At 43.1% G+C, this 27,928-nt stretch overlaps 1 protein-coding gene across 1 annotated transcript; it reads right to left on the bottom strand.

Moving 5' to 3' along the window:
* Nucleotides 1-622: 622 nt before the first annotated feature.
* yes1 (YES proto-oncogene 1, Src family tyrosine kinase) lies at nt 623-27,928 on the bottom strand. The gene is made up of 12 exons (XM_069684117.1): nt 27,561-27,928; nt 16,223-16,510; nt 14,913-15,012; nt 12,614-12,712; nt 11,539-11,642; nt 11,233-11,382; nt 10,411-10,566; nt 7,808-7,987; nt 6,278-6,354; nt 5,254-5,407; nt 4,479-4,610; nt 623-1,867 (listed from the first exon to the last, which is right to left on the bottom strand). The coding sequence occupies exons 2-12, from the start codon at nt 16,500-16,502 to the stop codon at nt 1,659-1,661; spliced, it is 1,641 nt and encodes a 546-aa protein (XP_069540218.1). The 5' UTR covers nt 16,503-16,510; nt 27,561-27,928; the 3' UTR covers nt 623-1,658.

The following is a 27,928-nucleotide window of genomic DNA, read 5'->3' as shown; positions in this document are numbered from 1 at the left end:
CAGTTCCACAAGAAGATTCATGAACGTTGTTTGTTGTTACATGGTGTTTGTCCAAGATGTGTAACATTAAAATTTGATGTCTCATCATTGTCTATTCTTTTAATAACACGGGAGCTAGTTATCATTTGAGTAAAACTTTTATTTTTTCTGTACAAAATCATATTAGTTTCCATATTTCAGTAAGTTCACGATCATCTCCCCGCTAGCCCATCTGTAGGAACGATCGCGTGTTAGGTTCTCAGATACGCACAGACAGAATAAAAAATGTTCACATCTTTGTCCAATCCTTGAGCTTACTAAGAAGATGCCATCTTAGAAGTTTCCCATCATGCACTGCTGCACAGACAGCGGAAGAAGTACCTGTAAATGTTAATATTCTAAAAATCTAGAAAAACACTGAAGCCCTGATCGGACCAGAGTGTTCGTCATTTCCTCTGCAACAGGGGAGTGAAATAGAAGAACATTGAAATCAGGGGAGTTTTTGACACACACAATTCGTTCCATGAATCATCACTGGCTGATTTTGCATAGTAGCACAATTTAAAGGGATTCACATTGTGTTGTCGGCTTTGGATGAAGCTCTCCCTCCAGCAGACACAGAACTGAAGACATGGAAGGCGTGTTTAGTCACAGGTTTGTGGGACTTTACTGAGAAGAGGAGACAGAAAAACTACAGCTGCATGTAGATGTGTGCAATATAAAGAAAACCGTTATCGTACAGCGATCAGAGATGTGCATCGAACATAAAACACAAGATGCTAATTCTTTTTAACAGAAATGAACTAAATCATCTTAAATTTCACAGCTGAAACTTTTTGAAATGTTTAAAAACATTGACACAAAGTTAAACAGGAAAAAGACCTTTCTGTATATTATCAAAATATCTCTTTATGATTTCAAGTCCCTGTTTAAATAAAAAAGCAGAAGAAAATCGACGTGATTCGCCTTTCAAGTGACCGTGTTAAAAATCATACAAATCACTCCTCGCGCTCATTCGTCCTCCTGATCACACCTGCTGTCTGCACATACTCTATGTACATCTGCTTTCATCTCTCAGTACATTCTTGCATCCATAAAGTCCAACGTTTCTTTTCATTCTCTTCACACGTCTCCATCAACAGTCACAGCACATACTTGACAATTCAACCACAGTTGTTGGTCACTTAAAAAAACAGACTTATCAACCTACGTATTCAAACCAAACTCGCATACATGTAAAAATCCTGACTCTCAATATCAAACAATTGTGTTGCGAAATAAAAATTGTAAAAATTTGAAGAGCGAGGGGAGATAATCATCTAAAAAGTATAAAAGTAAAAGTTGATTTAATCAGGAGGAAAGCTCTCTTTTGATCACAGTGTTGTGGCCGCTCCAGATTATTCAGATTATTCCCAGAGTTTAACGTACCAGCACCAATCTGCACGGCTGCATTTGGTCCCCACGTACACAAGGGACAATCCTCTACCTCTGAACTAATTCTCCTCCTGCACTTGCAGATGTACCAGTGTGGTTGTGTGTCTAGTTTGTAGCATAAAAATCTCTGCAGCCTCGTCAAGGCTCCTCCCATGTGTTGCAGCTCTCTCTTGTCCCGAGCTTTGATCTCCATCGATGTACCTCTGAAGGGTGCCAGAGTTTCCATCCCATAATCCCCTGCTAAACTAGAGGTTGTCCCCTGGCTGGTACTGTGGCTCCGTGGCTGTGAAGTAGTCTTCCAAGAACGATTGGATGTACTCGAAGGTCGGCCTCTCGTCTGGCTCCTTCTTCCAGCAGTGCCTCATCATCTCGTGGAGGGACTCTGGGCACCCCTGGGGGCAGGGCATGCGGTAACCTCGCTCTACCTGCTCGAGCACCTCGCGATTCACCATACCTGGAAAACACACAAAGAAATATAGTGTTAATTACTAGATGGACTTCATTTGTAGGGTGTTTTAATCCAAAATATACACTTTGCATGATTCATCAATATAAAACCACTGCACCGCCCTTACAATAAAGCCCCTTTCCCACTGGTCATAAAACACGCAAACACTCGACACCTGGCTTTTATGCTTAATGGGAACGGTTACAATCGGCAAGCAGCGCTCGAACATCGTTCCAAATTTGTCGGCGGCAGACTGAATGAGTAATAGATACAATAAAGACCTAACCACCGTAACATCTTCATTTGGCCTCCATGCTGCTTACCACAGAGTATAAAGTAAGTTCTTTCTGCGTACTATTGTTTACTAACCCTGTTTCCAATGCATTTGTGACGTCAGACGGTGACCCAGCAGGAAAGAGACAGAAAGGAGTGTACTTCACTGGCAATGGGAAAAGAGACAATCCGCATCTATAAGCAGGTCTTCCCAGGTCTGAAAAATGCGTCAACGCGCTAATTTCAGTGGGAAAGGGGTCTAAGTATATTAGGGACAAGAATAGCAGAGCTAAAATATGAGCTGAGGCTAAAGTTGTTTTTGAAGTGTGTTTAGTTTTGTAGGGCCGTCTGTGGCTCGGTGTTAAAAAGAGTTGGTCGTCTCTCAATCGGAAGGTTGGGGGTTCGATTCCTGACTGCTACAGTCACACGTCGAAGCAAGACACTGAACCTTAAATTGCTTCTGAAGTTAACAGTGTATAGATGTGCATAGATCCTGACTGGAGATTGGCACTTAGGCCTTTGCCATCAGTGTATGAATAAGTGAATGTGACATGTAGTGTAAAAGTGCTTTGAGTGGTCAAAAGACTAAAACGACTATATAAGAGCATTTATAGCTTTTCTTCTGTTGCTGACTGAGATTGGTAACAAGCCAGGCTTTATTTGTCTCACTGGTAAAAAGTTAAAGTTAATGATTTCCTTAATAAGGAACATGACAAACAAATGAGTTGCATCTATTTGACTTGGATTGCATGGTGTCTGTGAAAATACTGGAACAACAGATAGATGGACAGAAAGGACAACGCTGCAGAGATGTGTAAAATTAACCCCGGAAAGGACCAACACACAAACTTTAAATATATCTTGTGTAAGTTATTCAAAGATGATGTTATCTATCAGAATTATTGCACAAGAGGACTCTTTCAAAGATTTCTGGTGAGGAAAATAGTTCAGGCAGTTTGAGGCCTGGAGAAGTAAAGAAACCGTTGGCATCGTGCAGCTGTCAGTAAAGGAAATCCCCACAGGAGCAACTGTGTTCAGAGAAAAGATGAGGATAATAAAAACTCAAAAGCACCGGTGGAAAAAGACTCATTATTTCCTGTGGTCAACTTGAAGGTAAAAATACATTCAGGGCTGAATCATTGTCAGATATGAACAACTGGAATTTTTGTCATTGCCAACAGAGGATCACCAGATTCTTACTCATCAACTGCAGCCATTCAAAGGAAACAACTGAGCCGTTCTGCTTCTTCCTGTCCTACGAGAGCCGCCAGAGTCGAGGATGCCTTCCCATGACAGGAAGACAGTGATCCTGAACTCTGTGACACGGCGCTGAAGCAGCTCCATGGGGAGCTCCGCTGCAGCTAAAAGAGGCTCTGACATAGAGTCGGCGGGACGGTCTTAGACACACCCCCCACCACCACCACCTCTCGCTCTCTCTGTCGGAGAGAGGGGATCAGGTTATCTCACACTGGGAGAGAGGAAAGACCCAGAGAGACTGCTGAGACCAGGATGTGGTGGCGGTGGTGTGTCGGATGTTGAGGTGTTAGCGTGATTTATGTCTTGGAACTCAGCAGCTCGGCTCTAATAACATGCCTGTCATATAGCTATTTATATACTTATATAAAAACAGACTAAAATAGAAGAAAATGATGTGTTTCCATGCAGACACTTGGCACATGCTCGGGTATACCTGCCTCACACTGATTTTATGCTAAAAAGTAAGGAAATGGGAATAAAACTCTGAGCGCGGTAGGAAAGGGGCCAGAAATGCTGGTGAGTCACACTTCAGTCACAAGAAGGGAACAAGGAGGTTCAGCCCCCAGACTCTGCAGCTCTGAGGTAAATTAATCAAACCCAACAGTTTGCACTGAAACCAAGAGGGCCACAGGAGCCAGATGGTCCTCTACCAGCGATGGTGGTTAAGTCTGCCATATGGCCCGCTCTGTAATCAGTGCCAGCCCAGCATTCACCACCGCTGACACGCTGACTGCAGTACCTCTCTCCGACAGCAGGGGGCGGAGAAGCGGCGACACGCGACAGGAAGAAGGAGCTCATGTAGAGAGCAAAGGGTGCTTTCCCATGCTCTGATAAATCATTAGACATCTGCGATGACTCACTTCGGCTACATGCAGTTCTATTCTGATGTGCATGTGTGAGAAAATGCTATTAAAAGATCGGAGGATGGAGAATCAGAATAGCGTCTAGGAATTATCCTGAGGCACAAATGAATGAATCATTCCGGCTCTCCATGGAGGAAACTTTAAGAAACACTCCCTCGTGTTCTTTAGGGGTCACACACTCAAGATAATGAGGAACTTCAGCAAGTCATTAATCTCATCCGTACCTGGGTATGGTACTCTGCCCTTGGTCACCAGTTCTGTCAGTAGTATTCCAAACGACCAGACGTCTGATTTGATGGTGAAGCGTCCGTACAGAGCAGCTTCAGGGGCCGTCCACTTGATGGGGAATTTAGCGCCTGGGAAAGGAAAAGCAGGAGGATTTAGCATCTTTTAATTCTCGATCAATAACAAGTTTTGTGTTTAGAATAGTAAGAAAGTGGAAAATCCACATTAGTTTAGTGATATGGGAGAAAGTGTGGCATTTTAGCTTGATCATAAGAGAAATACATTAAATAGCCCTCTTAATAGAGAGAATGTACTTCCTTCCTTCCTTAATTTTTTTCTCTTTCTGTTCATTTGTTCTTTTGTGTGTTTGTGTTATTGTTGTTTCCTTGTTTGTTTGTTTTCTGCTTCGGTAACGTCTTCTTGTTGTACTGTGTTTCACTTGTATTGTTTTCACATTTTCTCACAATAAAAGGCAAAAAAAGCACAAAAAAAAGAGCAAAAAAAAAAAAAAGAGATGCATAGTAAGATAAACTTATTATTCAAATAATACTTTGGTCGATAAAATGTGAGTAATAGTAATAAATTGCAAATTGATGCACTAATCAATAACTTGACGGTTTAAGCTCTAAACCCAGTCACAGTAAGAGCTTAAACGTGATGTTATTAAGGGTTTGGAATAGATGGTAAAGGTTCACCACATTCTTAGTCTCCAAAAAGTCAATGAAAGTCCTCAAAAATGCAGAAATACAAAAAAGAGCGCGTCTCGGCACGCACCTTGTCTGGCCGTGTACTCGTTGTCCTCGATGAGCCGCGCCAGGCCAAAGTCGGCGATCTTGCACACCAAGTTATCGGCCACCAGGATGTTGGCAGCTCTCAGGTCCCTGTGGATGTAGTTCATCCTCTCGATGAAGGCCATGCCGTCTGCGATCTGGGAGGGGAATTGGATGAGACAGATGTAGAGAGAGAGAGAGAGAGAGAGAGAGAGAGAGAGAGAGAGAGAGAGAGAGAGAGAGAGAGAGAGAGAGAGAGAGAGATGGTCATAAAAGAGAAAATGACTTCAGTATGCAACCAAAGCAAACAATCAAAGAAAGCTATTTTTGGAATTTGTAGCTTTTGTGAATGAAGGGTTTAAGATCAAATATTCCCTGTGAATAAATCTGAATGAGGGGCGTTACTGTGAGCCGTCATTTTAGGGAAATATACAGTTCATTGATAGTATTTGAAACAGATATTAACAAAGGTTGCTGAGGTTAACCATGGGAAATAAAAACAGTAGGTATCCAGCCGGGACACCAACAACAATCGGACAAATCTTTAACATAACTGTCCAACATCTCCTCACTCAGCTCCCTCAGAGGCTCCTCGAGGCTTCAACCTGCCTGTCTCAGACACTTTCCCCCTCTCTGAGTGAGAAGAGGGGAGCCCAGGGAGGAGCATTAAGAGCAGATCACAGTAGGTGACTGAAGCAGTCGGCTCAAGTGGCCCCTGATGAGCGCTGTTTAAGAGCTACAGGCAGTTAAGTGGTGGGGACTGAGGGGAGGCACATACAGTAGGGAGGAGGAGGGTAGAGACAGGTTCAGTATTAAATAAATATGACAGCCAGATGGAAACTGAAGCCCTCATTCTGAGTATTTTGACTCATGCACACCTACACACACGGCTGGGAGCCCGCCTAAACACAGCTCTCTTTGTTTTATTGCTGATGCATGATAATCCGTCAGAAACACAGAGTTTGAACAGCAGCTGGGCGGCTTAAAAAGCAAAGTGTTTGTGTTCACACACTGGGCTTTGATCCTACCTGTGCAGCCATGTCCACCAGCTGGGGAAGCTTCAGATATTTACCGTCTCCCTCCTTCAGGAAGTCCAGTAAACTACCTGCGGGAGTTTAGAAGACTACAGTCAAGCACGATCAATAAGTCTGCCACATAAACACAACACGGAAATAAATGCAGGATTAGCTGAGAGAAGAGTTAAGCATCAGGAAAATAAATAAACAAAACAGCTTGGAGGAACCATGACGGCAAAGGTCTTTAGAGGCTTTTCTGAGAAAGTTCAGTTCTATTTTAAGTTTTCTACAAACCTTGGAGTCGGATTACAGTTCAACATTCAAACTAATTTAAAATGCTTGTTGATAACCAACAACACCAGGTCCAAACCTAGCATGTGGCTGACCGCATCAGGTCAGTGTAAGCTTTTGTGGGCAATGTGTTACAAGGACTGTCCTTATGAGGCCGATGACAACGTGTCTGAAAGCAGGTGCACGCTGCAGACGTAGTCGAGGACAGCGGACAAAGTATCCAGAGCCGTATAGACAGAGAATCGCGTCAGTGGAGGTCCAATATGCTCCATGATCCGCCATTGCAATGTCGCAACTCTCTCTCTCTACGGGTGTGAAAGTAGCATCACTCAGTCAGTCAGTCACACACAGACCCGTGTGTAGGGCTGACCCTGGTGATCAGCCAAAAATGTCAACACTGACTGCTTGAACTGTTTGCATATCACCTATGAATCGGAGTCTATCCACATGTTGTTAAGCGTTGTCTGTGTTGTATGCTTTTATCACAAACACAAGCTTGTGTATTTTCTAACTATTGCGTCTATTAAATTGTCTTTGTTGTTTTAGGATGCCAACAACATTTGGCAGAAAGGGACGACTGATGAAAACTTGCCTTTCGGTTAACTTGGGTGAATTTACATATTGTTTGAATGTTGATTAATGTACATTGTCCCTTTTCTTCAAATAAACTATTAACAATAAAACATCTTGCAACCTGAATGTGTCCTTAATTAAAGTTGTTGTTGTACTTTACAATGATTTTAGATGGAAGTAACCAAACAGGGTGGTTACTTCTCCATTGTAATCTCTTAAAGCAGCATGCATGGTGTGTTAAGTTTAACATAGGGGTGTGTGGTCAATAATTAACTTAAAATTCAACCTGAGGAAGTTGCAAAGCATGCAGGGATGCACTTATTAGACTTTTGCCAATATTTTCCGTATTTTTTTTAAGATGCTCAGATGGAGAAACAACTAACTATTTTTTTGTTTCCCAAAACTTTTTTTATGTGGCTTTTTAGGTCTTCACTGAGAAAGAGAGATAGGACAGTGGATAGTGACGGAAACAGGTGAGGAGAGAGTGGGGATGACACGCAGCAAAAGGCTGAGGGTGGTAGTCGAGCCCGGGGCCGCAGCATCGAGTAAAGGGGTAGCATGATTTAACCGCTGAGCTAAACCAGCACTCAGCTGTGTACTAGTTAGTAACTACTAGTTAGTAGCCAAGAGCCTGGGTTAATTTGTAGGAAGATGTCCTCCGACTCCCACTGTCTTTACCTTTGCCCATGAACTCTGTTACGATGTAGATGGGCTCCTCGGACACCACAGCGTAGAGAGGCACCAGTTTGTCATGTCGGAGTTTCTTCATGATCTGAGCCTCCTGCAGGAAGGCCTCCGGGGACATGGTGCCGGGCTTCAGGGTCTTAATGGCCACCTTAGTTGTGCCGTTCCATGTGCCTGAATAAAAACACAAAGTGAAAACAAAATGACTCAAAATAAACCGACAAACACTGTTTCATTTGTGCTGCCTGAAAGGTCTGAGTGAGGAAATAATTAATCATATAAAACATATTTCCAATTTATTAAGTGACACGTGCTGTAACACTTCAACACTGCAGGTGCATTAAAGACTTTTCGACCCCTTTTAAGTGATTAAAAAGTCGATTCTAAAATCAGCTGCCGTGCCAGTGATCCCTGGCAGAGCTCCGGTGTGTGAAGAGCAGCTCGGGAGAGAGAGAGGGGGAACACAGCGGCTTAAATAATCAGCCACTTCCTGGTTTGAGAGCCACTTACTCACGCCCTGCTTACATACAATGAGCTGAGGCAGGAGATCTGCTGCTTCCGTCATGTGGCTGACCTTCATGAATGAATCACGCTGAACAAGCTACACACACACGAGCTGAAGGACAAAGTAGGGCACGATAATATCTCATAATAATAAGAGTAAGTAGGAGAGAAATGGAGGTTAACTAGCACAACAGAGCGCATTAAGATAAGTAAAATGCCTGATAGAAAAGACGGGGGGTTCAGTAAAAAGTTGTAGGTAAGACGGACCACACCGTGCAGAGAGAGAGAGAGAGAGAGAGAGAGATTCCTGGGATTGCACAGCGGAGGCGCGCAGGTCGAGGCTTGCTGCAGGCCACGCTTAATGAAAGACTGAGTGATGAAAGAGGAGAGTCGTGCTCACTCGAAGGCCCCCGCCTCACATGCAGGCCCAGGAACTGAAGCGTAGGAGGTGACCTGTCATTACTGAGCTGCGTGCAGCAATCAGTCTTTGCATCAGTACGTGGGCCAGCAAGACGGCAAGACCAGATCTGTACTGAGGTCAGCCCCACTCAGCTTCAAACTGAATCACTCTGTAAACCAACTCAGCTTGTGAGCGTTTCCTGCCTCTGAGGGGTTTTACATGTTATTAATAATGTACAGTGGATGTTTTGTTTCTGTATGGAAGCTATAATGGCTGTGTGAGTGAGTGTCTATGCTGCTGTTTGCACTCTTTACTTATTCATGATCAGTGTTGGCGTCAAACATCAATACAACACAGTGTCTTTATGCATCTGTGTGCTGCTCATCCTGATGTTAGTCATCCAACAGCTACATCAGCAACATCTGGCTTTGGGTGTACGAACTTTGCTGACAGACTTCTCACAAATATGATTCAACCTAAATGCTTGTTACACGTGGCTTTAATTTATGCACAGAAACTTGCTTAGACCCTCACAATGATCCAGTCATATAAACCAACTAATTTCAAGGGAGTTGCCCCCATCAGCGGTTTCTACGGTTGAGACGATGGGTCACGTTAGTTGAATTCTATTTCACAGACAACTTGTGGCTAATTTACAAAAAGCTTTAAAAGACAATACATGTGGCACACGTGTATGTATGGCTGTGCTTCCACCAAAAGTACTCTGAAAGAACCCAGAACTTTTAGTCACAGGAGCTTCTTTTTGAATAATTTAAATGTTTCTCCAGCCAATTGTTGTCTGCATTTCCACAAAGGACTACGGACCTGTAAAGGTTAGGCACAAGTCTGCCACATTATTGACATACCAATCAGAAACGTTCAGCTTTGAAAAGCAGGACTCAGAAAGACCCACACCAAAGTCCACGTGCTTTGGAAAAGTACCCAGAGAAGGGACCTTTTTTGAGGATAAAATATAAGGTGCTTATCGAACCAAAAGTTCCAGGAACTTCTCTTCGAGGAACTCAATGGTTCCTGTGGCCCATTGTTGTCTGCGTTTCCACAGCAGGCTAAAGTCCCGGGAAGATTATGCAAATCAGGCCACTGACGAATGCAGAGGCAATAAAAGTAACTGCACTACACCACCAGTCCAGAAGGTGGCGGTAAGAAGAAGATGAAGGCCATACGACAAGGATGACGCCATAAAACGCGAGGGACGGGCTGGTATCATCATTTGTGCAACACTACAGTTAGCCTGTTAGCATGGAGGAGATTCAGCGTGTGCTGTTTTTGATCGTGCTTTCTTGCATTGCATTCCTCTCTGACTCCATCTCAAAGCACGGTGATAAACAATCTCGAAGCACGATGATAACATTTGAGCTTGCAGCTGCAGCCTTTTAAGCATGGCGGGTGATATAAAACGCTGCAAGTACTTGACCAATCGCAAACGATCAGCACTGCAGGCCTCGCCCTGAAAGTTCCTGGACCTTTGGAAAGCACTACCTTTGTGCAGGGGCTTTTCAGGGGGTAAATCAATTACCCTGGAACTAAATTTAGACCCTGGTTCCCGCTATCGAAACGAACAGAGGTGCTCTAAAGGTTCCTAGTTCCTGGGGAAACTTCCAACTGTCGAAAAGCACCTTATGTGTGCTTCTGAGACATTTACTGTGTGCTGTAGACAGAAATGGTTTCTTACCCATCCAGACTTCTCCGAAGCAGCCCTGGCCCAATTTGACCTCCAGCCTGAGAGACTCTCGTGGGATTTCCCAGGCGTCCTTAGCGAGTCCCTGAGTCTGAGGCTTCACTGTGGGGCACACAGTTGTCAGTCTGTAGCACAGACCGTCCGCGTGTTCTGGTCAGGAACAGACATGTAGGGACAGAAAAAGAATGAGCTTTAAGGGGAATACCACAAAGTCAAACCACTGGCCTGTTGAACAAAAACACAAATTGCCTCCTCAGTGTTGTTCCTCACAGTATGGTCATTTTACCATGAGGAGGCGATCAGTGCAGGGTCACCTTTATTCTAATAGATTCTACTTCTGCTAAGTGATCGCAAACTTCAATAAACACTCTCTTGTGAACATCAGGGGAATTGTTTGGGAACAGCTGCCTGCTTATCAATATTGTTGAGCGATTACAGCAGGCTTAGGACTCTGTGTTTTTAATGGCACGTTTTTATATTCACGCCTCTTTTGGCTTAAGGCTCACATGGTTCTGCTTTTTTGGGAAAACTTTGGCGCGATTACAGAGCTGAGGCTGAGTCAGAGAAAGCTTGAGAATCAACACAGCCTCTGAAAAAACATATTCAATACATATTTGTATTGGAAAAACTAGTCACAAAGACTGCAGCCAAATGGATAAATGAGCAGAAATCATTGGCATGTTTGTCCAGATTACACTCTATAATCATGACTCTGAAAGGAAAATAGCCACTGTGTAGCTGTAAACAACACTTTGTCTAAACGCTGCCTCTATGGGATGATGTTGTGTAAGCAGGTCACGCTGATGGGCTGCATACCTGTGTAGTGTTTCACCAGCTTCTGCAGCGTGTCAAACTGGGCTCGAGTGGTGATGTAATAACCACCGCTGTCCAACTTGCGGATCTTGTAGTGTTTGACGTTGTCTCCCTTCACCTCATCCCAGTCCCGGATTGACAGAGAGTAGGCACCTGTAAAATCCACGCAAGCTCCGTTAGACAGTGCGTCCTGGTATCAGAAACTGATTAAATGGCTGCGTTAGAACCAAGTCTGCAGCTGGCACAAGCACAAAAAAGGGAACAAGCATACATTTCCTTACACTTGCTTTCAATTATAAACCCTCGTACCTTTGGTCGTCTCGCTCTCTCGTGCCAAGAAAGTGCCCCGCTGGTTCCCTGGAAGCAATAAGAGGCGCTCAGCGTCTTTGCGGCCCATTTTACCAAAGTACCATCTGCCAAAAGCAAGAGAGTCAGTCTCAGGAGGAGCTCTCAGTGTGAAAGAGCGCACATGAAAGAGGATTTTCTCATTCATGGAGATGTGATACTTTGATGTTGGGACATTTGGAAATTCACTGGCTTTATATGAATCCCATAAATCTTGTCTAATATCAAGTTTCACATCAACAACACACGGAAGAGGAGTGTATTTAATGCAAGTTAGTTAAGCTTAGATCGGACATGTTTATGTGGTTCATATGTGGAAACCTTCAGAGTCACACATAGGTAACTAAAAAGGTCATTAAATCCAAATAATTGGCAATAAACGACTGTGATGATAGCTCGTTGCTAACCTTAACCCTACTCCAACAACAAACACCTCTTTAGTTAGAGTTCCAGAAAGTTCTTTCCTGTTAACGTCTTAAAATCAGTCTTTTAAAGACTACACTGTCTGTAGTCTGTACAGTGTCTGCAGGACAGCATTAACATACAGGTTCAGTCATGTTTAATTCTCTCACCTTACAGGCATATCTATCCAGATTAAACAGAGAAGAAAGCGATGATCCTGATCACTGTGGATCACTGCTCACTTTTTAGACTGAAGTCAAACTAAACTGACTGGTTATTTCTTAAATGAGTATTAGTATTCTCATTGCCTGTCAACCAATCAGAAACCAGGCCAAAACTGTCTCCATGCTGCACAGCCGCTGAATGTTTCTGTCACACCGGATGAACAGCAATGTGAGCCACTGGCCCTCAGCGACAGCACAGGGCTCCATTGTTTAGACTCTCTGCTGCCATGTTGGAACACGACGGGTTTAGTCACAATGTGTGACCGCCCAGCCGCGTCATGTCCTCTCAATCAGAGGAGCACTAACGAAGCAGGGTGAGACAGCGGAAAGGAATGACGAGGAGAGAATAAAAGTGAAAGAACGTTGGAGAAGGAGGGAGAGAAAGAGAGGTAGAAAAAGTAAAGCGCTCTCACTCCTCAGCCTGTATGGAGTCTGCCGGAGCCACGTAGTTACTGGGGATGTAACCTTTCTGCCCGGTGTTGATGGAGCGAGCCTCCCACCAGTCGCCTTCACTGAAGAGAGAAGGAAATTGAGAATTAGAAAGGCACAATGCGGATACAAAAACACCATCGACACGTACACCTACTCTAAAACAGTGAGTTGAAAAGATGACAAAAGGTAGAAAAGGAGCAAGGTCGCATAATGCGTCATTCAAGCACGTCACTTATCAAAGTCATCACACTGGGGGAGTGGTTTAGGTCAGAGCCGGCAGTGATGGAACAAGTTTAATGATGTTTACCAAAGTAAAAGTACCAATGTTACAAAGTTCAAAACACTGTTTAAGTACAATTATGAATCATGGGCTTCTGCTTGAAATAAAGGCACAACAGCATCATCCTTGATTGACATGTTGTTATATAACAGACTGACTAATGAACAGATGCATGTCTTATCTTTGAAGTTTCTTTGGGTCAACTTAAACTATGATTACAAACTACTCTGCCTTTGTGTGTAACAGTTTTTTATTGTTTTTTATAAGATTATATTTTTGGCCTTTGATGCCTTTATTTATAGAGAGGACAGAGTTTAGTGGGGAAGAGAGAGTGGGGGATGACAGGCACAGAGGGTGGGACTACAGCCTCTGTACATGGACCGCCGGTTTAACCACTGAGCTAAACGGGCGCCCGACTGTTTTTAAGTGTGTTGTTATCATTCTTGGTATTTACACTGTTTGCATGTATTTATTCTGTTTAGTTGAACTCTCTACAGAATTTAAAATAAGGGCCTTCCCTGAAGACTACATAAAGGTTGTTACTATGTTGGATGTCCAGACTAAACATGGGTGAAGTTTTAAATCTGTAGGTAAACATATGTTGGAGTAATCCCCAGGTTTCTCAGCTCAGTCTGCAGGCTGCTGTGAATGCCACGTTTCACACAGTATTTTCTACACGCTGCACTTTGTGACGTCACAATGTGCGGCCTCAGCAGGCTTCGGAGAGCTGGCCAATCAGAAGAAAGTGGGCTTGAAGGGGCGGGGTTTCTTAAAGGGGACAGAGCTGACTGAGTCGTTTCAGGCAGAGGCTGTATGAGGGCTTTCTAACTCTAAATTATGCTAAGCGATTCCACAGGTATCACAAGCCCCTTTTACACCTCCAGCTCAAGGCGGGATTATTACGCCTCTCTTACGCTTCGCCTTCTATGTAAACCGCACAGAGGCAGAATGCTGGGGCGAAGTTGTTCTGCCTCTGAGCCGGCATCGGAGGTAGTAACAGAGGCGTAACAGAGGCCTAACGGCATCTGTGTGTGTGTATTTAATGCAAGCACTGTTTGTGTACACCTCCCGCATGTTTTGCTGTTTGCCATTTCACATTGGACCGAGCAACGTGCAAAGGCTGCTTGACGGTGGAGCTTTGTTACAGCGCTGAGGCAGAACTGCAGTGTCAAAAGGGCTACAGAGTGAAATATGAATGCCCACAAACAACAATGAAAATGTTGCAGAAGGCTGAAGGAAACAAAGTTCTGCATGTACAGGAACAGCAGCAGATGTGTGAGCATAAATTGACCAGGAGCTGACGTATAGAAAAAAATCTGTCTGAAAGCACAAAACAGAGCAGATCTGTCCTCCTCCCACCTCCTCTCTGAAAGCAGATGGACTTTTCATCACTGCAGACGTAACATGTTCACGGCCGGTGGCTGAAGACGAGTGTGATGAATGAGGAGTATGTGGAGCACTTGGCGCTCTGCCTATTTTCACACCTGTGCACGCCTGGGAAGAAGACGCTGCTGCAGCGGGCGGTGGGAAAGGAGTGTGTCTCTTTTATTATGATATTGTTATTTCCTTTCATATTATTGTTATGCGCTTCACTGAAATGCATTTCTGGAAATAAAGGCTGTGTTATGTTTCATTATTGGATATGGACTTTCAGGCTTGTTTTCAGTGCACTGTTGGCATCTTTGAATATAGATTCTGTAAATGTTTCTATTACCATATTCTATTTTATGACATACATTGCTTGTATTTTACAAAGTAGTATGATTATCGCTGTAACAAAAATGTAAAACCCTAAACTGGAGGAGTAATTTGTGGCGGGAGAGAAGCGACGGGGACTAAACAGATGGCCCATTAGAGGAAGCCATTAACCCAGACAGATTTCAGCCTCAATATCAGACTTGAATACAATGAGGGATTACACACGCACACACACACACACACACACGTCCATGTCGACACATATCCCCGCAGCAGGAGTTTTAAAAAGCAAATGTACTCACGTGTTGTTGATAATCTGGAAGCGATCCCCTTTATTGAACGACAGATCGTCGGACGTCCTCGCCTCATAGTCGTAGAGAGCTACGAAAAATGTTACACCGCCTGAAACCAAGAGAAGCTGAGCGTTAGATCATATGTACTTAATCCCACAGAGCCTAACAGAGATGTCTGCTGTCTTTAATTAAGTCATTTTCTTAATCTTGTGTTGGACAACCAATAAAAACATCACCAAAAACGTTTGACCTTCAAAATAAAAGACATTAAATGGCTCATTTGTATTATCCTGCATTGTTTATGATACTTAATACTTGAGTCAAGGGCTCAAAATATAATCAAACTAATTAATAATAATAAAGCTGTTACAATTCAAGGCTGTATCGCATATTTTTGTTTAAAATAAGGCTTTTATTTTGAAATATCCTGCTTCCTTTCCCCTCAGAGGCCAGACTGAAACTACAAGCCGCCTTCCTAACGTTGATTTATTTGAAGAAAACACATGAGAGAAGCACGATTTCTCAAACTGGGTGGTATCACTTGATGTCAGTGAATCAAATTGATGTCACTTAATCTCTCCCACATAATGAAAAGAGTTGATTTGTCGGGTCTGAAGTGACGGAGCGCGGAGAGACAACAGGACTCTGATAAGTTTATCTGGAGGAGGAAATTGAACGGGCAGGATTAGATCTCCAGCAGCCCCTCAGGCCAGATTATCCTCCTTGAGAGATCACGGCAGGGACCGAGGGATGTGTGTGTGTGTGCATGAGTGTGTGTGTGTGCTTTGGGAGGAAACATCACTCCGTCTTGTGTACGTTAGTTGCATAATTTAGCCGTCCAATCTATGATGAATTAACCATGTGAAATAGGATGAGATTACTTTTACCAAGAGCCATTTCATTACCGACAAATCCTTCATCAAAAAGTCATCTAAAGTAAAACTCTTGTTGAAAGTAGAACTTTAAACATGGAGGACTAACTCCATTGAAGTCAGGGTATGTAATGTTTTCTTTGGCTCCGGAGACGCCGCGCACTGCTTCCCATATTACAGAACTATTTTGGGTTCCTCTTTGGCCTTGATGTTTCGGCGGAGTCGTTTCAAATGTCTAATTTGCATAACATCTGCTGCTCATAACGTCCTGTGCATAGCAAATGTTCAGCAGAGTGTAATCTAGAGTTGTACACTGATTTACACATAATGAAAACACAGAGAAGCTACAAACTGGCAGAGAGGTATGAGCTTACTTTTCATTCACTTTCACCACTCTGTTCTTAAATATGCAGAATCTGTTGTTCTCCCTCTGGTCCACATACTGACCTGTGATGACGCTGGGGAACGGGCCGCTCACAGCCACAGAGGTGAAGGACGTGGAGGCTCCACCGAACGGCGTCATGACCGAAGACGCCCCGCCAAACGGTGTGAGGGCGGCGTGGCTGTTGTAGCTGTTGTTGTGTGTCTTCATAGCAGGTGAGTGACCCATCAGGGTGGGGTCGGGCCCGTAGTGGCCCAGGTGGGCGTTGATCGGCGTGGCATTGGGGTTGTCGGGCCGGTACTTCAGCGCCGGGCCCTTGTCCTCTTTACTCCGGACGCAACCCATCGTCAAGCCTGCAGAGGAGACGGAGAAGGAGGAGTTGATCGAGTGTGCTCATATGGATGAGCTTTTTCAAGTGGCTAATGTCGCACATATTGGCTGAATTCCATCTGCTGTTAGTGACTTGTTTTTTGTTGTAAGATAAACTATTACAAAACTGTACAAAACCCAACTGTGCTCCGATTAGATAAATGTTTAAATCTATATTAACGTCAAACTACGAATGCGGTTCTTCTCCAGTAGAAGCTAAACCACAGAAATAAACTTTTTGAATGAGTCAATCAAAGAAATGCATCCAAATCAAGCACGTTGATAACAATTCACACAGTCATATTCTGCCAGAAATGTTTGTGAGTGAAATCCCAAACTTCCATAAACAAACACAAATTACTTCATTAAACTATCGGCCCTTTTACACTGCCAGTTCAAGCCGGGTGTGTTCCTCTGTTATGTCTAGTCTTTAGTGTAAAATGCACGGAGGTGGTATAGTGGGGCAAAGTCGTTCTGCCCTTGAGGCAACATCGGAGGTAGTAACAGAGGCGGAGCTTGCAGGATGGAACAGCACTGTGTGTGTGTGAGTGCCCTTTGCTTGTAACAACACACACTGGGGCGGCTTTACGCTGGTGTTGCTTTGTTTGATGTAAAATAGCAAAGACAGTGTAACAGCAGAGTTTAGCGCTGTGGCTGAATCATAATGCAAAAGGATCTTATGAATAAAGTTGCGTCACTATGTAGCCTACAAAATCCTATGAGAACAGAAATCACATCATTTTTATTTGCCTTCAGGTCATCCAGGTTATGGTTATTTAAAGTTTTATCAGATTAAACCAAACGGGAACTTTACTTGGTTGAAGTTACCTTTTGGATTAAACTTTGATGCAATAGCAAATATCCAACCACAGTTTTCTCTTCTACTGCAATATGCATAAAGAACAGGAAAGAAAGAGGTCAAACATACGACTACAAGCACATACAGCGTGTTTGCTATATTAAACTCTGAGATCCAGTCTTGAAAGTTTGTGTCACAGATGGCGAGAATCAATTATGATATCGTTCATACTTTCCTGGAGCTTTTTGGGGGTTCCTGTTATAACTTTGCCGTTAAGAAAGAAAAGACTGCGGGCCAAAGAATGACCTCATATGACTTCACAAGTCCCAACAATAGCCTGCCGAGCCAGCCCAGCGAGAAACTAGATCCTATTACAGCCTATGGCCATTTCTCCTCTCCCCCCTGTGATCTCACCATCACTGACACAGATTTGAGAGGGGGGAGCCCTTTGGTGTTAAGAATCAGTGCTCTACCCTACTGAGCTCACTGACACATGAGACCCTGTGTATGTGTGATTCCTGGACTCCAATGATTTGACCAAATCACTTTTAAAAAAACTGAAAAAGAGATCCTCCTTGTACGTGACGTTTACGCTCAGTGTGATGGATTTCTTTATGTTTATGGCTGTATAACTTTGTGTGTGTGTTCTCTTGAGTTGACAGCATCAACTACAGCCCGCTCTGCTTACTCATTGTTCTGTCACCTTTGCCCTCATTGTCAACTCCTTCTGTGTATGTGTGTGTCTTGTGTACACAGTAGAACAGGCTGCCACTGCAGGCCAACTCCAAGACTGATCTACTGTCGGTGACTCATATCCTGGCGATTGTAAATGTTACGACATGGTTTTCTAATGGCCGTCAGTGACAGGTCACACACTGGTTTTTGTAATAGAGTAACAGAGGTCGCTGCTGCTGTTATTCAGACATGGAAGGCAACAAAACTGAGACAAAAAAGGCGAGACAGGGAGAACACAGAGGGCAGTTTTTCACCTCATCTTAGAAAGGATTCTAATGCAGGTAAATGTGTGGTCTTACTGAGATTACTCTTACTTTAAAGAGGGGGTATTATGTATTATGATGTTACAATGTCGGATGTCCAGACTAAACGTGACTAAAAGTTTAAAATCTTTAGGTAAAAGTTGGAGTAATCCCCAGGCTTCTCAGCTCAGTCTGCAAACGGCTGCTGTGAACGCCAGGTTACACACAGTTTTTTTCTACACACTGCACTTTGTGACGTCACAAAGTGCAGCCTCAGCAGGCTTCGGAGAGCTGGCCAATCAGAAGAAAGATGGCTTGAAGGGGCGGGGTTTCTTAAAGGGACAGAGCTGACTGAGTCATTTCATTTCCATTAATTAAAACTGTTTTAAGGATTTTTTTTCCCTATTTGAGGTCTGTTTGTTGTACTTTATGATCAACGTCAGAGCTTCTTTGATAGATGTGTTTTTCTGCTAATTTGTCTTCAGCACTTTGGACTGAATTGTGCATTGGGGGACACATTAGCTGCTTGAGCTAATGTGTCCACCATAGCCTTTCAGAGACAGGACTAGTTACTTGATCAGACATCAAACTGATACAGCGTGGTGGGTTTTTTTCCAAGGAAACAAAATATGGTGGAGTTACATACTAAAGAAATCTAAAACACATAAAACAGTTATGTTTATAAGTTTTATTAAGATGGGGGTTCTTGTGATTGAAAATGACCCTCCTTTAAACCTGATATTGATACTAAAGCTATTAATTGCACAGCCCTGATTTCATACAGCATCTATGTGTCAGTGGAAACACAACCACGGCATACTATTGTTATGCTGTGTTGGGCTCTGTTAGGCTCTATTGTATGAACTTAAACCCTGTCCCTTTGCTTTAAACCTGTCTTCAAAGCAAACATTCAATGTTGAGAGACAGAAGCCGAAGAGGTGAGAAGCCTACTTTATATGTATTCCTGCCTCTATGAATAGTAACGACTACATTGATTTAACAGCACATTGTTCTATTAAACTGGAACTGAATCCCCTGGTGGAGTGAACAAATCAGTCTCTCCTGAAAGAAAGGGATTGGCTTACGCAGGGCGGTGCTACAACTGAACCTCATGAGAGCCAACAATCAATCTACGGATATACTTTTTCAGATGGATGGTGTATCGACGTCTTCCATGGACAGTATTGAGTGCAAGCCAATGCGGGCTGAGGCAGCGGAAATAGAGGATGAATGATGGGGGAAGATGAACGGATGGATGGATGGAGATTAATTATTATACAGGAAACAGTCAAACTTAAAGAGCAGGAGGGACAATTATCGGTTAATGGGCGAATGGACAATCGTCTCAGTTTAATAGCGGCATTATTTCTTCGTATACTCATTTTTACAAAGATTTCTGTACTAGAAGTATTTTTGCACATAACTAGAATACGCAGATTATATTTCCAACACATACATGAACAATCAGAGCATCACATTAAAACCATCAGCCCAGCTCGTGTTTACTGGCCAGCTAACGGGTCCTCTTAGACAAATTATGGGCTCTCAGGAAACCAGACATCCTGCACAGGATTCTGACCACAGACAGGATAACCAATAACAGCTGCTGGAGACAGCATGCGATCTGTACGAGCATGGCAGCACAATTTGTACATGTTGGTTAATATGCAGTACATGAAACATGAGAGAGCTTTTCATTTGGAGCAACACATTTAATTTTTAGTATCACATATTTTTCATTTCATGATATTTATAATGAAGTGGGTTTTTGTGTTGCAGTGAAGCCTGAAATTCATGTTGCATGTTTTAATCTGTGGATATTCCCAGTTGCCATGTGCAGATGTCCACACAGGTGTCAGGGAACATACATGCATGTTAAGATTAAAGTGAGCACCAGAGGAATGTGTCACATACTGTGCTGAGTGTGGAAAAAAGAAAGAACAAACATGCAACTCCCAGGAATAAATCTTAAAGTAGAGTCATAATTTAAAAATGAATACAGTGGGACATCTGTGGGGTTTCAACAAGATGTCAGGACAGGCTGGGAGCCCAGCTAACGCTAACGTTGGCTCAGCTTCTTTCTAGGTGTTCAGCCCAGGATTTCTTTGGTGCACTCAGCCAGGCCATATAATAATAGTACATATAATTATTATTATAACAGGTGTATACTGCTAACTCTGTATGGATGTGATATAATTGCTATAATTTTAATGCAATGGTATGAGAGGGTATCAGCCAAAATGCTGCTAAAGTCAAGGTTTTGGAGTCATGATGGAAAAAATGGTAGAGGAACATCTCTAGTTATGATCTTTGTCGCTCTCAAGTTAACTCATCAATGAACACAGTGGATTACATTATGCATTTAAGTGATTCTAGATGAAAATATACAACTGTCCTTATTTCCAGCTGCTCACTTGTTAAGATTTTCTTTCCTGTGTCGTACGTGATAGTAAACATGTTCCTTTGGAGGGTTTAGTGTCGGTCAAAGAAAACAATAAAGTCACTGACAGCTTCAGGAAAATATATTGGGCCATGGATAGACCCAAGGATTAATCAAGAAATGACTTCTTATAAATTGCTCATGTGTTGTGGAATATCTGTAGAGAAGTGGGAATAATGTTTGCCACATTCAGGGCTCACGTCATCATGAAAGCCCCAGACATCAGAGCAGAAGCCAACATAAACACGGCTGCCACCTTTGACCTTATTCTTTCGCACACGTCAACCACGACATGTTTCCAAACGTCCACAACACTTAGTGCCTGAACCTAAAGCTAACAAACGTCTGACCTGAAAGAAAACATGGTGGATGAGTGTCAGTGAAGTTAAAAGAAGGTATCAATGGTTCAAATCCTCGGTCGTGTCCTGGATGTTAATACTCCTGGCTGAGGCTAATCCCGATGAGACCAGACCTCCAGAGATCATCATGACTGTAAGTACACAGAGTCTGTCTCAGCTAGCAGCTGAGGGAGGATGACCTTATTGCTAAGTTCAATATCTATAAATATAATAAACTGATGTTTTCTGTGTGAATGAGCAGAAGCACATCTGTAGTTTCACTATTAGTGCCTTTTGATTTATGTTCCCAACTCCTACCAAGTAATTACAGCCTGAATGATCTGTTAAAACCACCCCGTCCTCGATGATTGCCAACCTTTCATATGTGCACCATCATGCACCAGGAGGACTCTCTCCTAAAATGGCTTTGAATGGATCACAAGCCTGAGCGAGCCCACAGAGTTGGCGCATGATCTGGCGTGTCGAACGGTTTCACCACCCACAAGTTTTTACTTTGGATCCCTTCTTGTCTGGCTCAAAATACAAGAGATGTCCGGCAGTAAAATCAAGAATCAAACAACTGATGACAAGTTTGAAATGTGATTTATGAATCACTCAGAAAGGAGACCATTAATAAAAACTACAGCCAGACTGAGATGGGTTTTATGACACTGATACCGATACCTTAGGTGAAAAACATGACATATGATGGTCAGTATTAGGGATAGGCCGATTATCGGCCGATTAGAGTTCATTTCTTTGAAAAAAATTTTAACTTTGTTTTATTTACTTAATAAAACTTCAGGAAGTTATTTATTTATTTTTTTAAATTTTCAGTTCACTTTATAAGAGATGCTGCTGACCCTGGGAACTCCCTGCGCTTTTTGTTTGTTTGTTTAATAAACATATGCTTAAAGGCATTTAAACAAAGTTAAGTGTTGGAGTTTGTATTATTCAAAATCTTGACGCCAATATTTTCACTTTTACTGCAAATGAATATCGGCTCCAAATATCGGTTATCAGCCTCCTTGACTACTAATAATCGGTATCGGCCCTGAAAAAACCATATCAGTCTATCTCTAGTCAGTATAGTACAATTTTGAGCAGGCATGTAAACAGACCTTTTCCGCGTCAATTGTCCACCAATTTTGCACCAATATGGACAATGCAAAGGTTCTCAGGGGGCTGTGAAAAATCACTGCAATCACTGTTTTCTGAATTGGATGTTCTGTAAAAACAGGTTCCATATCAGCATATATCGGAAAATATTCACCGATACAGATAGGCCCAATAATATCTGCCAACAGATATCGGTCGGGCTAAAATCAAAATGTCTTGTACCGTATTGGTCTGATACCCCTTGAAATACATGTTATATTCGGGGTGTAGACTTTTAAATGCCAATATACGTTTAAGTGTACCCCTCATGACTGAGGACAGCCGTTACGCACAACAACAGCGCCAGGGGGATGAAAGACGTCCGGAACAAAGTGGCTCAAAAGTAGGTCAAGTTAACCAACAACTGAGGAGTTATCATGCTAATTGCAAGATAACGGTTATCAATGCAGCGTCATTAAACAACTGTTGAGCAGACAAGAAATACTGTGTCGCAGAGTGTTGTGTGTGAAGACGGCGAGCCCAAAAAGATCGTCTTGAAAATGCTAACAGTCTAAGCTAACAGATAATAACAGAAAATCGTACTGTGGTCCTCAAAGCGACTGCTACTAGGAGACTGAATGTTTGTCTTATGTTTGGACCAATGCGGTAATATATGCCACTTTTTTGGTGCTTAACAGAACAAACAGCTCGTTGATTAGTAATACCTACCGACACTTCCCTGCTGCCCCGCATACACACTCCATAATTCAACAAATTATCAAGTCATCTATTTAAACGTTGCCAATCCTCAAGCTTCTGCTAAAGTTCTTTCTCAAGCAGCCTCTGAAACCACCCATGGAGAACTGTCCTCTCCCTGTTCAGGACCTCAGAGAGAGGCTTTCCATTTATTCTTTTGTCAGCCCCATCTACCTTTTGTTATGGAACAGAGAGAAAGTACCTTGTGGTGCTTCCCCACAGAGCACAGCACAGACACAATCCTCTGAACCATACAATCCCATACACATGCTAACACCGAGCAGCACAGATGCTAATAAGGCCGCAGACCCGCTGTCCTTAGGATGGCAATAATCAATCAAACCAACAGCTGAAATCAAACATGTAAAACAACCAGATGTCTCCATAGACAAGAAAAGATTAACAAGCACAGCTTTTATGAATGCACAGGTTAATTGTCCATATGCTGTTTTGGGGATAACGTGGGATTCATCTGCAGGTATCCAGCACTTCCAGTTTCATTCCTGGAAAGAAATAACCTCCCATTAAACAACCTCAAACGAGAAATAAAGAGTGAGAATAATTGTGGCCGAGATGAATGATTTCCGCCTTTGTTATTTTTTCCTTGTGTGACAAATTTATCAAAACTAATGACTCTTCAAATGGACTCCACAGCAAATCACATTACAGGCAGATTATTGTATCCTCTCTCGGATGGTTTCCTAAATGAGCCTGTTATATACACAATGAGATTAGCTGGGAGAGATGTGCCATTCTTTTGGAGGCTCCAAGGGAACGCAGTAAATACCGCCTGGAGCTCACACACAGATGTGGGTCACGGATCCCACTTCAATTAACAAATGAATATTGCTTATTAGCATGTTTTAAACATGAAATTAAGATATTTCTGTGACTGGAGAAGTTAAGTTACATTAAATATTTATAAGAAGTTTTGAGTTCTCACATTTACTTTATCACACAGGAGACACACTGCGTTTTAAACAAGCTGATCTGAATGGATGTTACTTCATGCACCCGCACATTTTGGTGAATAACTTCGCTTACTGTACGAGCGCACACAAGAGACGGTGGTATGTGTTCAAACAATGCGTGAGCCAGACCCCATCCAAGGACATGTGACATGTGAGGCCGTGCGCCAGACTGCCAGCGATGCTGTGTCAGATTAAGGAGACACAGGCCGCTGCTTCCCACAGAGCTGAATACAACAATGCCGCAGAGCTGCAGGAGGGGAGCTTTTGCTGTAGCTGGCATTCAGGCAATATTTGGGAAGAAGAAATCCCAGCACAACAAGCAAGCGGGCCAAACTGCGAGCGTCCCAGCACCATTATACTCATTTAAAAGTGTTTGGTGGAAGGTCGGGTATCTACAGAAAATCCCCCACATCACAACTATCCCACTGTGACTTGTGGGTGGGGGCAGCGTCACATCTGTTTATTTTTGTATTCAAAGTATTGATGGCATTCTAAGAAGAAAAATGCAGGAAACAATTGATTAAATGTTGGTATTTTAAGAAGACACACACCTGCTCTCAAAAAGTATTGATCAAACATGACAAAGCTGTAAAGGCTGGTTATCGGTGTGACTCATCAGATAAGATGCAACTCTGGAGTGTTCTGGGAGAGGCCCGCTGACCTTTGAGCTACTGACTTATGTAACCTTTGCAGCCACTCTGGGGAAAAACGGACTCCCTTATCCGGACGTATATTTGGAAAGTACAGAACATGATTCAAGCATTCTTTTGTGATAGATAGACTTTAGCACATACACACTGATTTTAATCTTCAATACTTTTTGGTGCTGAGGAAAACGAGGCAATAAGGTCTTTTTTCCCTTATTCTCCAATCAGAAAGTTCCTGTTTAACATTAAGCTTTTGTCAATCACATTGAGAAAAGTTCTTCAATGGTTGCTTAACAAGCAAGTTGTAATCTTGAAGATCTCAGCTTTGTTCTCTTTGGCGCCACCAATGGCGATAAACTGTAATTACGGGAGCACACTTTCCAGATATCCAGACAGTGGCGCATGTGTGACCTCCACGGTTGGCTCTGGTTGTAACTCCTGATTTTCATCACTGACAGTCGCTTTCCTTTTTAGACTGTTTGCTTTCATCTGAGCGTCCAATTTGTTTCTTTTTCTTTGGATTTTCACTTCTTTTTGAAGTTGTATCTGTCGTCATCGATCTTTTCTTTGTTTGTTCAGCCATAGTAGATTACTGTTTACTCGCAACACTTGCAGAGACAGGAAAAGCAGCCGCTTAGCTCTGCCTACCCTCTCTGGCAGACCAACCACTGCTGGAGAACGCGTCACTAACTGGGCGCCGCTTGTGAGTTTTCCCCCAAATGTCGCCACAGACACCCAGTCTGTAATACTGCAAATGCAAAGGCTTTCATCGTGCATACAGACAACTGGGAAAGTTAATACAGTAGCAAGTGCTCTTGTTGCAATCACAAGGTAATCAACTGAAATTCGGCATTTTGTGTAACAATGGATGCTTGCTCAATTGGCCAATACACCATAGATGATAATGTGCCAACTTCTTCTCCTATGAATGAGCCTGAACCTGAACGAGTTTTGCTGAAGGTCTATGACAACATGGCCAGACAGTCAGCCAAGCACATCGCCTGTTTACCTCACAGTTTTCCTTAGAAAAGAAAAGATAAGCAACATCTTGATATTCTTCCCGAGCAGTGGAATTGTTTACTGGACCTTATTCTTTATCTCGCCGCTACATTAAGCAACAGTCCATCACAAGACCGGACCCCACGCATCTTTTCAGTGCATGGCTGGTTTTGTTCCCAAGCTCGCCATTTCTATGGAACTGCTTACCTCGTTCAACATCACAGCTAGGTGAGGTCTGCTGCAGAGCTGTGCTATTGTCCCACAGTACATCTATGCTGCACAGAGTGAGGAAGAAGCAGGTGGTGACAACTAGTCGGCACGGAATGGCCGGGCTATTATACTGGGTGCAGTTATACATATATAAAGGCATGTATGTAAATATGTCTCAAAGTAAGGTGCTGACATTAGTGCCGGTTTGTTATGTTCTTGATTTGTTTTCTTTTGACAACTTCAGTGAAACAATTAAGGCCGCCTGGTTGCTACTGAGCATTTTATTTACATGGCTTAGCAGCATGTGCGGTCGACAGTGTAAACTAGCTCCTGCTATTAAAGATAAATCCAGCGTGTAAGCCTGAGAGCTAAGTTAACAGACCCGCACTGTAAACACTGTCCACAATCATAGAGGGAAGGAGAGAGTACCCGGGGCTGCAAGCCATTACTGAAGCGTAACTCAGTAATTTCCCTGGCACACTCTCTGAGGCGCAGCCCGGCCTTATCTTCAGGGCAGCCTGCCATCTCTGCCAATCACTGGGAGAGGAGGGGGGCCAGCAGGGGGGAGGAGAGAGGGAACTTCCTTCCGAATCTATTCATGCCACCGAGGCCACCTGCTGTGAGTGTCAAAGCCTGGGAGAGAGAACGGCCCATCAACAAGCTATAAAATAGATGAAGCTCTCAGAGTTATCTTTGCCCTCATCGTTGACTGTCAGACATGTGAATTCTGAGGATTCTCGTTTAGTCGACATAAATCCAAAGGTTTGTCCCGTTTGTTAGCATGAGTGTGTGTCACGTAATGATTTCTCAGCTTCTAATCAGCAAACTGTAATGACACTGTAGAGTCTCATTCGAGCCGTGAGGACACTCGAGGAGTATGCGAGGATCCTTAATGTCTGCAGTTAAATTCAAGTCCCTGAACGCCAGCCAACACCACCTGTTAGTGCTCCTCACTCCTCTGCCAACAGCCCCTCCATTCCAGCTGTGTGTGTGTGTGTATGTGTGTGTGAGACACGACTGTCCAACCAACTGAGGCTGCACTAACAGAGGGATTATCATGGAGGAGGATTACTGTGGCACCAGAGTATGTAAGCACACCAAGAGACGCATGCACAACCAGGGACAGTGAATACAGAGACACACGCACATGCACCAAAAAACACATTACAACAGCATTAGTAAACTTTATATGTTGCCAAACTCATTAATATTTTAGAGTGGGCAAATCTGGAAGTGCAGCTGTACTACCACAATAAAAGCATGCAAGATGAGACTTGCGAACTGCTGCAAAAAGGCTTAAATTACTGAGGTTTTGTCATTTTTAAAGCTGTGTTGTAAAGCAGTATGTCTTGCAATAAAGGCCTCCAACAGCTGAGGCCTACAGCAGCTGATAGTGTATAGAGAGACACAGGTTGGGTGAGGCAGGGAGAAAGAGATAGTTTGTTCAAATTTTCGGTGTCACGAAAACCAACTTGCAAAAAGGCTTTACGAATTACAGAAAAGTCATGTGGTTTATAATTATGTTCACTTCATGGTTAATAAGTAGAGTTGCAGCAATATAGTTTAGTTCCAGGATGGTTTTCAGTTTCTTTTCCTCTTTTCCCATCGAATGAAAGAAGCAAATCATCCTTAAACTCGAGTCCGTGTGAATCAACAACGACTTTTATTACAATGTAACACACGGAGGAAACTCTCGTGACCCCTTTTCCCAACTTTCCTCAAGTGTCCCAGTATAACTACGAGGCCCCGCTCACTCACTTCAAAGACAAAATGTTACTTTTTTGACGAGAATTTCTTACCTTATAAGCGACTTTTGCAGTGTTGTTCTTCGGCTACATGCGTCCTGTGATGTTTTCTCCCCCCACGTTTTTTATTTCACGTAGGCAATCCAAAGAAGTGGAAACAGCCGACACAAGCAGTCTGTAACCGTGCAATCTCAGTCTTCTGTCTGTCCCATACCGATTTACTACTTTGCCAGCCCAAAGTCTTCCGCTGGGATCCTTTATATTCCGGTCAAACGAAAACGCACCGCCAGCTGACAAAGACTGCTTAATATGGCGGGTTACGAGCTAAGCAAAACAGTTAAAATATCCACAAATCACCGCCTGCTGATAGGTCAGGGTTGCCCTGAAAGACACACAACAATAGCCGGACTAGCACCGAGGAG

This window comes from Semicossyphus pulcher, unplaced genomic scaffold (assembly GCF_022749685.1).
Source record: "Semicossyphus pulcher isolate SPU_LCO1_2020_fin unplaced genomic scaffold, fSemPul1.0.p SCAF_7, whole genome shotgun sequence".
In the NCBI taxonomy this organism is placed as follows: Eukaryota; Metazoa; Chordata; class Actinopteri; order Labriformes; family Labridae; genus Semicossyphus; species Semicossyphus pulcher.
The sequence above is the reverse complement of the archived record's forward strand: the minus strand, read 5'-3'. Positions and strand labels throughout refer to the sequence as shown.